The sequence below is a fragment of the Setaria viridis genome, chromosome 1, assembly GCF_005286985.2.
Source record: "Setaria viridis chromosome 1, Setaria_viridis_v4.0, whole genome shotgun sequence".
NCBI lineage: Eukaryota > Viridiplantae > Streptophyta > Magnoliopsida > Poales > Poaceae > Setaria > Setaria viridis.
Genome location: NC_048263.2, coordinates 28,901,128 through 28,913,843, shown reverse-complemented (window position 1 = coordinate 28,913,843; position 12,716 = coordinate 28,901,128). Strand labels below are relative to the sequence as shown.

The 12,716-nt window shown below is 43.3% G+C and overlaps 2 protein-coding genes across 2 annotated transcripts; one reads left to right on the top strand and one right to left on the bottom strand.

Annotated features, from left to right (window-relative positions):
• The first annotated feature begins 581 nt into the window (after positions 1–581).
• On the top strand, positions 582–7,943 carry LOC117841742 (small nuclear ribonucleoprotein SmD1a). The gene is made up of 4 exons (XM_034722226.2): positions 582–595; positions 715–791; positions 7,308–7,499; positions 7,586–7,943. Exons 1-4 carry the CDS (start codon positions 582–584, stop codon positions 7,645–7,647), a joined length of 345 nt encoding a protein of 114 aa, XP_034578117.1. The 3' UTR covers positions 7,648–7,943.
• A 226-nt stretch (positions 7,944–8,169) lies between these two features.
• On the bottom strand, positions 8,170–11,349 carry LOC117841741 (ras-related protein Rab-2-B). The gene is made up of 6 exons (XM_034722224.2): positions 11,076–11,349; positions 10,734–10,873; positions 9,865–9,947; positions 9,581–9,785; positions 9,424–9,492; positions 8,170–8,509 (listed from the first exon to the last, which is right to left on the bottom strand). The coding sequence occupies exons 1-6, from the start codon at positions 11,119–11,121 to the stop codon at positions 8,420–8,422; spliced, it is 633 nt and encodes a 210-aa protein (XP_034578115.1). The 5' UTR covers positions 11,122–11,349; the 3' UTR covers positions 8,170–8,419.
• Between the last annotated feature and the right edge of the window lie 1,367 nt (positions 11,350–12,716).

The following is a 12,716-nucleotide window of genomic DNA, read 5'->3' as shown; positions in this document are numbered from 1 at the left end:
GGACTGAAGGGTTGAGTCCTTAGGAGAGTGCCGCCACTCTGGAGCTACTGCTCAGCTTGGCCACGTGTCTCTGTCCTCCTTTTATCTGCTTTTCTCCCCCCCCCCCCCCGAAGGTGACCCCTAGAAACCCCGAACTCTAATCCTAACCTCTAGTGCTAGCGGCCTCGACCACCACCTGTAACCACCGGCTACCTCGCTGATGAGCCGTTCTTGTCCATCTCCCATCCTTCACCCAGCTCCCACGTCGTCGACTCCGGCTTCTCGCCGGCGCGTAGACAAGTGGTGGCGTATCACCAGGTAAGAGCAGGGGAGATGAAGGAAATCCATATAGCCATATTGGATCTCCGCCGGCTGTATATAGCTTGGAGAAGTCCGAAATTGCCTTTTGAAGCCCATACAATATTTCAGCAAACCCATCATTGAACCAACTACAGCCCATTTAGGCCCATCCCATGACCTTCACCGCATATCGTGAAGGGGTAATATGTCTTCTCCCCTGCTCCGAATCAGCTCGAGGCAGCAGCTCCCCTGCATCCCTAGCTTTACCTCCGCCCCGTCGTCCCCCACCAAGCGCCTCCAAGATGAAGCTCGTCAGGTAAGCCAGCACTCCAAGTTCATCCTCTTTTCCATAAATTCGATCCACTTTGCTGATTTGTTTGGTACAATTTTTCGCACGAATCAGTGTGGATTTGGGTGGGAATTGCGCTTTCGCAGGTTCTTGATGAAGCTGAACAACGAGACAGTGACCATCGAGCTCAAGAACGGCACTGTCGTCCATAGCACCATCACCGGTATGATGTCCTGCAAATCTAATGCTGTGAGAACTGGGGGTTTTTGGAGGAGGCAGGGGTTATCCAATTATCAAGCTTAATATTGTGCTTGTGACGCAAATCTGGAACATGTGACTAGCAGAGCCAATGTTTGGCCTTTTACTGTCTTCCAGTTGCCACTAGATCCAAATAGAGTGTGGATTTCATCATCCCTATATTGGGACGATTTCCCTTCATAACTGATCTGGTTGTGTGATTTGGAATAACTTGTTAGCATTTTATGTAACTCCTCCTACTGCCTTCCAGTTGCCACTAGGTCCAAATAGAGTGTGGAGTTCATCATCTCTATATTGGGATGATTTCCGTTCATAACTGCTCTGGTTGTGTGATTTTGAATAATTTTTTAGCATTTTTTGTAACTCACGTTGGGTTTTCACGCTGCTGTAGTATATGCTGATTGATGCTACCTTTAGCAATATGTTAGGGGTTGGAAAGTCTAGCAGGAAGTGTTGATTAGTTTCAGTTGGTTGCATTGTTGCTAAAGCCTGATTTCACTAGGTAATGTTGCTCCTCTGCTCATAAGGTATTGAAAATTGTTGATGTGACTTCACTCTGAAAAGCCTAAAGTCGGAATGGAAGACTATAAAATGCAACCTAAGTCTGATGGAAGTGTTGATCAATTTTGTTGATCTCATGTAGTTGTGTTTGCTAATGCCTTATTTTACTGGATAATGTTGCTCCTACTTTCATAAGTTATGTGGAGATAGGACAACCTTTTAGGTGGTTTTGATCTTAAGAACCAAATGAGTTTAAAAGAAGGCATTGTAAAATGCAACCTAAAACAAATTTGTCTATAGTCTTCCAAGATCCTTCTAAGCTAGATGCTTGCGAAAATGGTGGGTGAACCAAGCATCTTTCTTTTTATTCATAGACCATGTTTACTTTTCTAATAGGTGTTTTCAATTTAGATTTCAATTTTCTTGTTCTGCTGGCTTATTGATGTGTACTAGTGCACTTATTTGAATCATGGAAAGTACTTTTTAGTATCCATAACTTGTTGAATATTTCAAGAAATCCATGCTATCTTGTATCTACAATGTAGGCAATAGGTTCTATGATATCTGATAAAGAGTTACCTCTTATTCCAAGTGTAAGTCCATTTAGGTTTGCCCTAATTCAACATTTTTAGCTTCGACCATCAATACCTAAAAATCATACAAATTGACAATAAGATTTGTGTTATTACATTCATCACGAAAAATGCTTTAATGATATAAAAATATTATGTTTAAAATAATATGCTTTTATAGATATTATTATTAGTCAATGTGTCATAAAAGAACGTGTCGATGTCCTAACGGATTTATATTTGCCACCAGAGGTTGTATATGCAAATGCCCTTTATCTACTGGACTAATGCTACTTAGCATTAATTATTCATAGTCGTATTGTAATGTGTCATAGGTTATCAGCCTTTATTTTAATTGGACTTGCTGGTTGATTACGATTCACAAAACCCAAGCAACCAAATTTAGGTAGTAAGTTATTTTGGTGGCGTTCAGAACTTATTACCCTAAATCTAGTAATTAGCACCTACTCCCTCTATCCTAAAATATAAGGCATGATCTTCCATACTAAAATTTGACTCCTGATATATCCCATATTATAGTGTTTTTAGCAACAAAATATAGCCATATGAAAGTACTTTTAAAAATAGGTTCAATGATATTATTTTTGTAAGACAAAATTTTATTATACAAGATTAATTGTGGATTTGGAAGGTCCCTTCATGTTGCCTAGAGGGGGGGTGAAGAGGCGTTCCTAAAAAATTCAAACACAATATGCAGCAGGTAGTACAAACCCAGCTAAGCTGGGTCAAGTCGGCTTAGCTGACTTTGACTTGGAGCACAGGGTGGTCCGCTGACCTTGTCGCACGGGCGCTAGTTCAAAACCAGCTTACCAGGTTCAACTCGGCTCACCCAACTTTGAACTGGCACAACCAATCCTGAGATATTAATTTCAAAAACCACACAAATTTAGCCAACAAAATTTAGATCTACAAGTTGCCACGGCCTTGTGAGGATGTATACTTATAGATCTGTTGAGGGCCTCAGTACCTCTTGAGTCGGGTCTCTTTCAACCTTTTTCCTCGCTTCACTATCTTGATCTCTTCCCTTGCGGAGGCGAGATCGACGCCTTCACAAACTTCCCGCAGCTCAGCACAAAGGTTGGGAGCTCACGGGCAACGCCTAGCCGTCTAGGAGGCTTCACCTCCAAGAGTAACAAATGCTTCATGAAATGCTTGATGAAGTACACAAGTGCTCAAGGATGGGAATAGCTCACTCTTGCTTTCAATCACTCAATATCCCACCCTCTCAACCCAACTCACAAGATTTCTCAAGGAAACTCACAAAGAGGGAGTGGGGAGAGCTCTAATGGCCTCTAGAGGTGTACTCTTTTTGTTAGAATGAGCGGCCAAAGAAGGAGGGGTGAGGGGGTATAAATACCTGCAACCCTCGAAACTAGCCGTTGGTATACAAAATTGGCTGACGCGACCTGCAAAGGTCAACTAAAGTCAATGCCAACCTCAAAAATATCTTTAGAGACGAACCAGTCAAAGTCGGTTCAAAATTGGCTCACCCGACAATGTTGACTGACCTGGCTATGAATGGATGCCAGCGCGACCAGGGCAGTGCACAACCCAGTGCAGCAACTCAAAGTTGGCTGACCTGAGTCATCTCGGCTCACTTGACTTGACAACACAGAGCTAACTTAAAACGATCATAAATTTTCGCTCCGGAACCCAATTTAGGTGATCTTAGACTCTATGGAAAGCTTATTCATAGGACTATCCAATTCAACCAAGAACAAGCACCATGATCACTAAGTTTATGTGTTGTGCCAAGTGTTTCACTATGGGAATTAGGATGTTTGCTGAGTGCCCCAGGCACTCGGCGAAACCCGAAAAACACTCGGCAAAGTGTTTGCCGAGTGTAACACTCGGCACACCGCACGCGGCAAAAAATCTCTTCGCAAACAAAACTTTGCTGAGTGTTTTTTGTCGGGCACTCAACAAAGGCTTTGCCGAGTGCCCGAAAAACACTCGGCAACATTTTTCTGGAAAAAAAGCACGTTGCCGGCCACCACCGCCGCCGGCCGGCACCACCACAGCACCACAGCCCCACGCTGGCCACCACCACCACCATCACAGCACCACAGCCCCACGCCGGGCACCAGCACCACCACCACAACAGCCCCACGCCGGCCTCAACCACGTCGCCGGCCACTTGAAGACCGCCACCGCTCCCGGCCTCGACCGCGCCGCCGCCGCTTGAAGACCGCCGCCACTCCCGGCCTCGACCGCACCACCACCACCACCAGCGCCACCGGCAGGAGCTCAGCCGGTTCTCTGTCGCCCAGCTCGACCTCGGAGGCGGCGGATCTGGGAGGCACCGCCGGCTAGCCCACCATGGAAGCCGTCGCCCAGCAGCGCCCTGCTCCACTTCCTGCCGCTGGTGGCTCGTCCGGATCCAGGGACGGGGGGCGCGGTAGTCGCCGGATCCGGGAGGAGGGGCGCGGTGGCGGTCGGATCCGGGGAGGGTCGGGGCGGGGCGATGGAAATGGAGGGGAGGGGGCTGGATCTGGGGAGAGGCCGGGGCTGGGGCGGCGCCGGTAAGGGGAGGGGGCCGGGACGGCGCCGGGATAACGGAGGGGGCGGCGGGAGAAGGTGGGGAGGGAGAAGGGAGGAGGGAGAAGAAGGGTGCCGCCTGAGAGGAGGGGTCGGGGCCGGCCGCCGACGTTAGGAGGGGAGAGGGCCCGGAAGAGGGAGGGAGGGGAGGAGGGGGGCGCGACGGAGAGGGAGGGGGGGCGCTAGGGGTGCAGTGTGGGAGAGAGAGGAGCGGGCCAGGGGGGGCAAGAGAAGGAAGGGGTGTGCGGGGGTAGGGGAAGGAGGGGCATGCGGGGGGCTGGGTGCGGGTCGTTTATTTACGTGGGGTTGGGGATTTGCCGAGTGCTCTGATCTGGCACTCGACAAAGCATTGTTTTTTTATTGTTCCCTTTTTCCCTTCTTTTCTACAACGTTTTCTTCTACATTTATTTTGATAAACTCAACAATACCTTATCAAATTCACTCAACAATATGTATTTGATTATTCTACTCATATTATTTTATTATTTTATGCAGTTATAGCTGAAATTCAATTTATATCAATTGAAATTCTATAATTGCACTTAATACATTAAAATTATCAAATGGTTCCAAAAAATTACCAAAATTTCACATGAAACAATATATGTTCTCTATTGCCTATACAAAAAGTTTTGTAGTCAAATCAAAATTTGACCATCACTTTGACTCCAAATCTTATCGAATCCTTCTCAACACTACGATTCTTCTTCTGAGATGCTTCGGTTTGTAAACATCGGATGTGATGAAATATGCAAAATTTTCTCAATTTTTTACCACAACGTCCACGTATGATACCATCACACCAAAACAATTTTCATAATTTTCCGACTTCGTTTGCTTTTTTTACAATTTAAAAATCATTCGGTCACATGTTAGTGGTTGTGTTTCCTGAATAAGATTGAAATTTCTTTTCATTTCACGAGTAAGGCCTCAAATTGGGCTAAATAACATAAATAAGATTTTTCTACTCATTTTATTCTATAATTTGAATCACTTGCAGTTCAAATTTGACTTATACAAAAAATTCCCTTCAAATGCAATTAATTAATTAAATATAGCAAAAAAATTGAAAAATATACCAAATTTTAATATGAAGTACCACATGTTGTATGTGGGGAGTAGAAAAAATTTCAAGGTGAGAAGAGAAAAAAAACTAATTGTTTTGCCGAGTGGCAAAAAAAACACTCGGCAAACCCCCTCTTTTGCCGAGTGTTTTTTTGACACTCGGCAAAGCCTCTTGTTTGCGGAGTGTTTTTTTTTTTTACACTCGGCAAAGCCCCTTGTTTGAGGTTTCCCATAGTGTTTCTCTCAAGTTAGCACTTTGGTTTTGTTAGTTTGAGCACCAAGACTAGTCAAACCATTCAATGCCGCATCCCTCTTGATAGAGCGGCATATCTATACTCAAGATTAAAGATAAAATCTAATTCAACCACTTGATCTTGAATAAATTGGGTCTTGCCACTTTTCTTCAATTCTCACTTCATGAGGGTGCAACCTACCTTTCTCTTGAGCACACCATCCTTGAACTAGTAACTTAGGATTTTCCATCATATATGATCAAAGTCACCTTCTCCAATCCTTAAGTCACTCCACTTTATCAACCATAATAGATTAGGTGCATTGCATTTCTTCCCTCGGTAAGGCTTGGATATGATACTTCGAAACTCCCCGGATACTAGCTACTTCACCTTAGCAAAATGCACATGGTTCAAGCCGTTGCTTAACCAAAGCTTGGTTAGTATCTCGCTTGATTTCCTCACCTATTCTTGCCACTTTGAGTTTAGCTTTGCTTTTGACATCAATAATGAATTCCCGTTCGAAATCCTCTTCAAATGCTTGTTCTTGATTGATAATAAAATATCCCATGAATTGCAAGCTTCCAATAATTGAGACCAATATGTAACCCATAAGCCCATGTCTTTATATACATCATGTACACAAAGTTTTGCAATGTCCATTTGTAAATTTCACTATTCTTTAGTTAATGATCATTTTACTTGTCAATCCAACTATCACACCGTTTGGAGGGTTATAGATCAATCATGATAACATATCCCCAATTTCACTTTACTCTTGCTTGTCATTGATCATACGTTTGCATCACGGGATCATATACTTGCTTGCTATCTTCATTGTGAGACATATAATACACATTCAACTTATGAGACAATATAACATCATAAATGAGAATAAAATCTTGCTCACAATCTTAAGCAAACAAGTTAGTCCTTTAATCATTTTGTCATTAATTTACCAAAACCCACTTAGGGGCCTAGATGCACGTTCAAGATCAAACATTTTAAAGTTTAAATGTTGAATTGCATGAGGGCCTTATATTATGCGATGGAGGGAGTAAGAGTAAAGAAAATTTCTGTCATTCATTTGTGATTTAAGAATGTACCGCTGAATTTAGCCCTCAGTTGAACTCTACGCATTTTGCATTTAGCCTCATTGGTAGAATTGGTGTGTCCTTACCGATATACAAGGAAATTACTTCTGAGAATTTAGATGCAAAACCTCAATTAGGGAGAACTTTGAAGTTTGCTCTCTGGCTGTTGTTGAACGTAGTCTTTCCAGAAACAGTATAGTAAATGGCAATATAGGATTTATTGGTATTTTTAAGGTGTCCAAGTCCATATTAACATTTGACCTTTCATTAGGATTTTGGCAAGAAACAACATTGACAGTCTTTACTGGCCATGCAGCCTACTATTTCTGATAGCATCTTTGGTACCATGTTATTGTAATTGTTTATTTTAAACATCACATGAACGTTCTCTGCCATTCTATCATAAGCACTACGCAGTAATCCTTGGGTGCTGTGTTCTGAATTTATGCTCACTTTGTAGGCGTTGACATCAGCATGAATACTCATCTGAAGACTGTGAAGCTCACACTGAAAGGGAAAAATCCTGTTACCCTTGATCACCTCAGTGTGAGGGGAAACAACATCCGCTATTATATCCTTCCTGACAGCTTAAACCTGGAGACTTTGCTGGTTGAGGAAACACCAAGGGTCAAACCTAAGAAGCCAACTTCAGGTCACAAATTATTTTTCTTCCCTTGAATCTTTTACACTTGCTTACTGCCTGCACCACTGTCTGATCCAACTTTCATCTGAAATCAGGGAAGCCTTTGGGTCGTGGGCGCGGCCGTGGTCATGGGCGCGGCCGGGGTCGGGGACGTTGAGCTTGCTGCCCGTTTGGAAATTGCATTGCGCTCATCTTTGCAATGTAATCTGCTTTCCTATCTGTTTGTAAGGGAGTTCTGCTTTCATTAGGGCAATGGCGTTGGTGTCGGCTGTTCTTTGGATTCATGTTGATGTTACAGGTTTGATGTTAGAGGTTACAATGTAACTACTGTGCCATATTATCTTCCCAGGAACTCCTTTTGACTTGATCCATGCATTGTTTACTGTTAGACACCAATCTCTATTAGCTAATCGCAGATGTTCAATGCCTTCCATTCTCACCGTGTTTGGCATATGAGATCATTCTATGCACAGCCTTGCTGACAGGTATTCTGTAACAGTTTTGAAGGAAATGTGGCATCCACTCATTCAATGTTCCACAGGTAAATGTTTTTTTCAAAGCAAATCTGGGCACGATTCAACCAAAATTGTCTAGTAAGCAGATAGCATTATCATCGCCAGATTTATCATAAGCGGTGGTAAGCCAAGATAAACAGCATGATAGGCCAAAGAAGCACATGTACATTTTGAACAAATGAATACCATAAACCGATTTCAATTTTGTTACAGCAGATGCTAAGGGTAGACATCGTGAAAGTTTGGATTTACAGAAAGATTGCACAGCATAAACGATAGCTAACACTGATTTAAGGTTTGTTCACGGACTGAAACATCAGGGGCGAAGGGAAAATCATCCAGTGCCAGCTATAGGCAACATCAATGTATTTGCAGGGAGAATCTTGAGCACCGGTATGCCTTGTGGCCACAACCTCAGCTGCAGCAGCCACCTGCCTGAGAGGACGAGCCAGCAGCACCTCCAGATGAGTTGGGGACAGCGTAGCCAACTTTGATTCCATTGGACTGCAGCAATTAGTGAAGGCATGGCATTATATAATGCAAAATATTTAAGATCAGGGTATCTCAAAAACAAACAAAAAAAGAGAATGGTAAGGTGCAAGCCTGCATATCTTGACATTCACATTAAAGAAAGAAATTTTCTCCTTCACAAAAACAGCGAAAATAATATTCAAATGTTGGTTTCATGTACTTGATAAATGTTAGTACTCTTAGAATGTAGATTACACCAACACTTTCATCAATACAAAACTTAAGGAACCTTATCATTGCACATTTATACTTAATACTTAGAAAAGAAACCAGGAACTGATTATTATATATGAAACCATATATTGGGAGTATAACTTCAAGATCTTCAATCATTAGCTAATGCTATGGCGACTCTAAAAATCTAGAATTGAATAACAACACTTCCTACTGCTAAGAGAAAAGGTTTTAATTTGATGAGCTGTAAGGTTTTTCCTTGCATCATAAAATCTTCCTGAATTCACAGTGGTGGGAATCCTACCCAAAGTGTAGTAGTTCAATCACTATTGAATTTAAACTCAGTAAACAAATGCATTAGGTACCCCACAGATATTTCCAATCAGTCTTCTACATATTTCTACAAAGATGTCAACATTTCTGTAGATTTATATATACCATCACAGATGAAAGGATCCAGAGGCATTTGCAATTGTCCCTTATTTATTTAATTTGCAAAAATACCACTAAAATTGAATGGCAGTTCCGGTGGCATTTTTGCAATTTTCTAGCAGCGAGATAGCAATGCTAATTTGAAGCAGCAGCAAGATTTAAACCAATCCCACATTTAAATAAATTTTACTGCACTTTAAACTTGCAAATCTCAGTAATATATGATTAGCATAACCTTCACGAAACACTTGAAAAAGGAAAGCATGCAGCTAAAAACTGACCTCGTTTGATACATCAAATATGCCATCTTGAATTTTCTTGTATATTGTTCCAGCTGTCTTAATGAATGCCTACATCAGAAAAAAGAATGTTAAAACGGTCAGAAAAGGACATGAAATGGGGAACTGTAGTAAACATATATAGGGCATAAAGGATTACCTCCTCGACGTTTTGTGCAGTTTTCGCAGATGCCTCCATAAAGACCAGACCATGCTCCTTGGCGAACTGTTCACCTTCCTCGTAGCTGACAGCGCGCCTATGAGACAGATCACATTTGTTTCCAATCAGCATGACTGTCATGTTAGCATTTGCATGCTGCCTTGCATCTTCTAGCCAGCTTGCGAGGTGATTGAAGGTCTCCCTCCTAAAGTAGGGTGAGTCAATGTAAGCATTACCATATACAAGCAGACATAAATGTGTAACCAAAAAGATCACGAAAGTACCTGGTGATATCATAAACCAAAAGGGCACCGGCAGCCCCTCTGTAGTACGATCTAGTAATAGATCTGAATGATTCTTGGCCAGCCTGTAATCAGTTATAGTTGAATGAGTTTATCGCACTTCATGGAATCAAACTCAACAAGAAAGGTATATACTGAACAGAAACAGGAACTTCTGAGAATAAACAGTGTTGTAGTAAATTTTGCAGTCACCACCACAAAACCATGCTATGCAATAGTAAAGCCAACATGAAAAATATCATGATGAATAAACCAAACAATGCCAAAGATGAACATGATTCTGAAAAGCTAAATTGTGTGGGAAATGTTAATACAAAGGGACTTTGTGGTCACAAGAGTCAATTCTTGAAAATGTGTCAACCAGGCCATCAGAACATTTGACTAAAGGTACTTTGCAAGATATTACGTTGCAACCACATAAAATTGAAAATGATACAGGTACAATCTTCTAAAAAAAATCTTTCCTACACTACTATGCAACTTCACTAATTCTGAAATCATCGATCAAAAGCGCAATTCAGAATGCTCAAGATGACACTTCTTTTGGCACTGCCAGTAATACCCCATATGGAAACAGGGATGGATAACATATAACCGAAATACATATAGGCTGGGGGCTGCAATCGATTTTGCACAAAGTAGATGGATGTTGCAGCACACTGCCAGAGTCTATTGTGATTCTATAACTGCAACATCACCAGGTCAATGTTCAACCAGAATGCCTAGATTATCTCGATGGCGATGCTCCTACAGCTACGGGCCCTTAACAATTCCAAGCTGCCCACACATCATAATCGGCACAATGATGAAGGAAACAGGATTGGGAGATAGGTCAGAGGAGCGGGACGGACCGTGTCCCAAATCTGGAGCTTGATGGGCTTGTTGTCGATGGTGATCATGCGGGCGCCGAACTCGACGCCGATGGTGAGGTCGTGCACGGGCTGGAAGCGCTTGTCCGTGAACTGCAGCAGCAGGCACGACTTCCCCACGCCTGCAACACGAAACAAACAACCGACCGAACCGTCAATCACCGCCGCGCGCGTATCCATGGTCACCGACGGGCACGCGGCACCCGAGCAGCGGATCCCATCCAATCCCCCCCCCCCCCCCCCCCCGGGGGCGCGGACCGCACGGGGCCGGGCGGGGCGGGGATCAGAGGAGCAAGCGGATTCGGGAGCGGGAGCGCGACGGACCTGTGTCGCCGATGATGATGTACTTGAAGAGGTAGGCGTACGACATCCTCGACGGATCGGATCGGATCGGCCGGTCCCGGCGGCGGTGGCAACGCTACGGGGGCTTCCGGGCTGGGAGAAGAAGCGGCGGCGAGTTCCGGAGGATTCGATTCGATTCGATTCGACCCTGTTGGAGGGGAAGCGGAGGGCGTGCTGCGGGATGAGGTTGTGGAGGCCGAACGTGAAGGGTGGCAGGGCAGCGAAACGTAACCGACGCGACAGCTAATGGCAACGCGTCCCGACTCCTGCCGTCCCGGCGCTCCCTCGGAGGCCAACCAGGATTCCAACGGTGCGCCTCGCTGGCCTTCGTGGCTAAGGAACTCGTTCCGGGTACGCAGGGGAAGTGTGAAACCTATTTTGTGAAATAACGATAAACTTTTTTGAAAAAAAAGTTAATTATAATCCCACGTCTAGAGATGGATTTTAGGACAAAATCAACTTATGCCCCGTTTGGTAGAGCTCCGGCTCCTGCCAAAACGGCTCCGGCTCCGCTTGCTCTAGTGGAGTGGCTTTTCTAGTGGAGTTAAAACTATTTTGGAAAAAAATATTTGGATAAAATGGCTTCTCAATGGTAATATAGTTAATTTTATAGTCACTTAATGCTTGGAGAGGGAGGAGAAGCCGGTGAAGCCATTCTTTTTTCTCCTCCTCTTTTGGACCAGTTTGGTGGAGCTCCCATCAGCTCCGGCTCCTCCACGCTGACGCTACCGTCAGAGGAGTCGGAGCCGGAGCCGGAGGAGCCATAAAAACTGGCTCACCGGCTTCTCCTTGATCTGTGAGAGGGAGGAAGAAGGGAGAGAAAAATGGCTCGCGTGAACAGTATTGCTATAGTGCGTGAACAGTAAAATGGCAGAAGGAGCCGGAGCTGTTTGGAGCCGCACCAAACTGGTCCTATAAACCGTTTTGTGGCTTCTTCCTGACTTCAACGGCGAAGCCATTCTAAAATTGCCGACCAAAAATCGGTGAATAAGCCCTTTAAAAAGTCCTAGCAAAGAGAACTTTAGCGTGTGAGCGGCACGTTAGATAGATCCGGTGCAGGAAAGATGCTGGGAGCAGGATGAGGAGTCCAAACAAACGAAATAGAGGTGATCAGCGGGAACCGAATCAGAGGCAATAGAATTTTGTAGGCTTTTCAAAGATTTACTTTGGGGCTTGTAAGTTTGTAACACGCAAAATGGTAGGATTGGAAGCTTTTTCTAGTACGTTTTACGATTTTATTTACTACAAGACGAGTTTCACTAAATTCTATTTTTTCCCTACTCCCTCCGTTTTTATGTATAAAGACGCTCGCGCATATCAAGTTTAAACTTTGCAATCTTTAACCAATAATTTGACTATTAATTTTTTTCTTTTTATAATGCAAACTTGTTGGATTCGTATTCAAATATACTCTACAATATTATAAGTTTATAACCATAAATAATATAATATAAGATAAAATGAATGATCAAAGTGTTATTTGGAAGACCATGCCAAGTCATACCATGCCTTATAAACATAGATGGAGCAAGTAATAAACAAGGGTTAATGTTCGACCCAGATCATAATTTGAGTCCCCGTAGAACTTGATAGAACACTACAATTTTCATCAAATATAGTTCC

What these genes read in the sequence shown, in the direction of transcription:
- LOC117841742 (XM_034722226.2), top strand. An exon ending in CGTCCATAGCACCATCACCG is followed by an intron (nt 792 to 7,307) that starts GTATGATGTCCT and finishes CTCACTTTGTAG; the next exon opens with GCGTTGACATCAGCATGAAT. An exon ending in ACCTAAGAAGCCAACTTCAG is followed by an intron (nt 7,500 to 7,585) that starts GTCACAAATTAT and finishes ATCTGAAATCAG; the next exon opens with GGAAGCCTTTGGGTCGTGGG.
- LOC117841741 (XM_034722224.2), bottom strand. Translation starts at nt 11,121, where the DNA reads ATGTCGTACGCCTACCTCTTCAAGTACATCATCATCGGCGACACAG. An exon ending in TTGGTTTATGATATCACCAG is followed by an intron (nt 9,786 to 9,864) that starts GTACTTTCGTGA and finishes ACCCTACTTTAG; the next exon opens with GAGGGAGACCTTCAATCACC. An exon ending in TATTTGATGTATCAAACGAG is followed by an intron (nt 8,510 to 9,423) that starts GTCAGTTTTTAG and finishes TAATTGCTGCAG; the next exon opens with TCCAATGGAATCAAAGTTGG.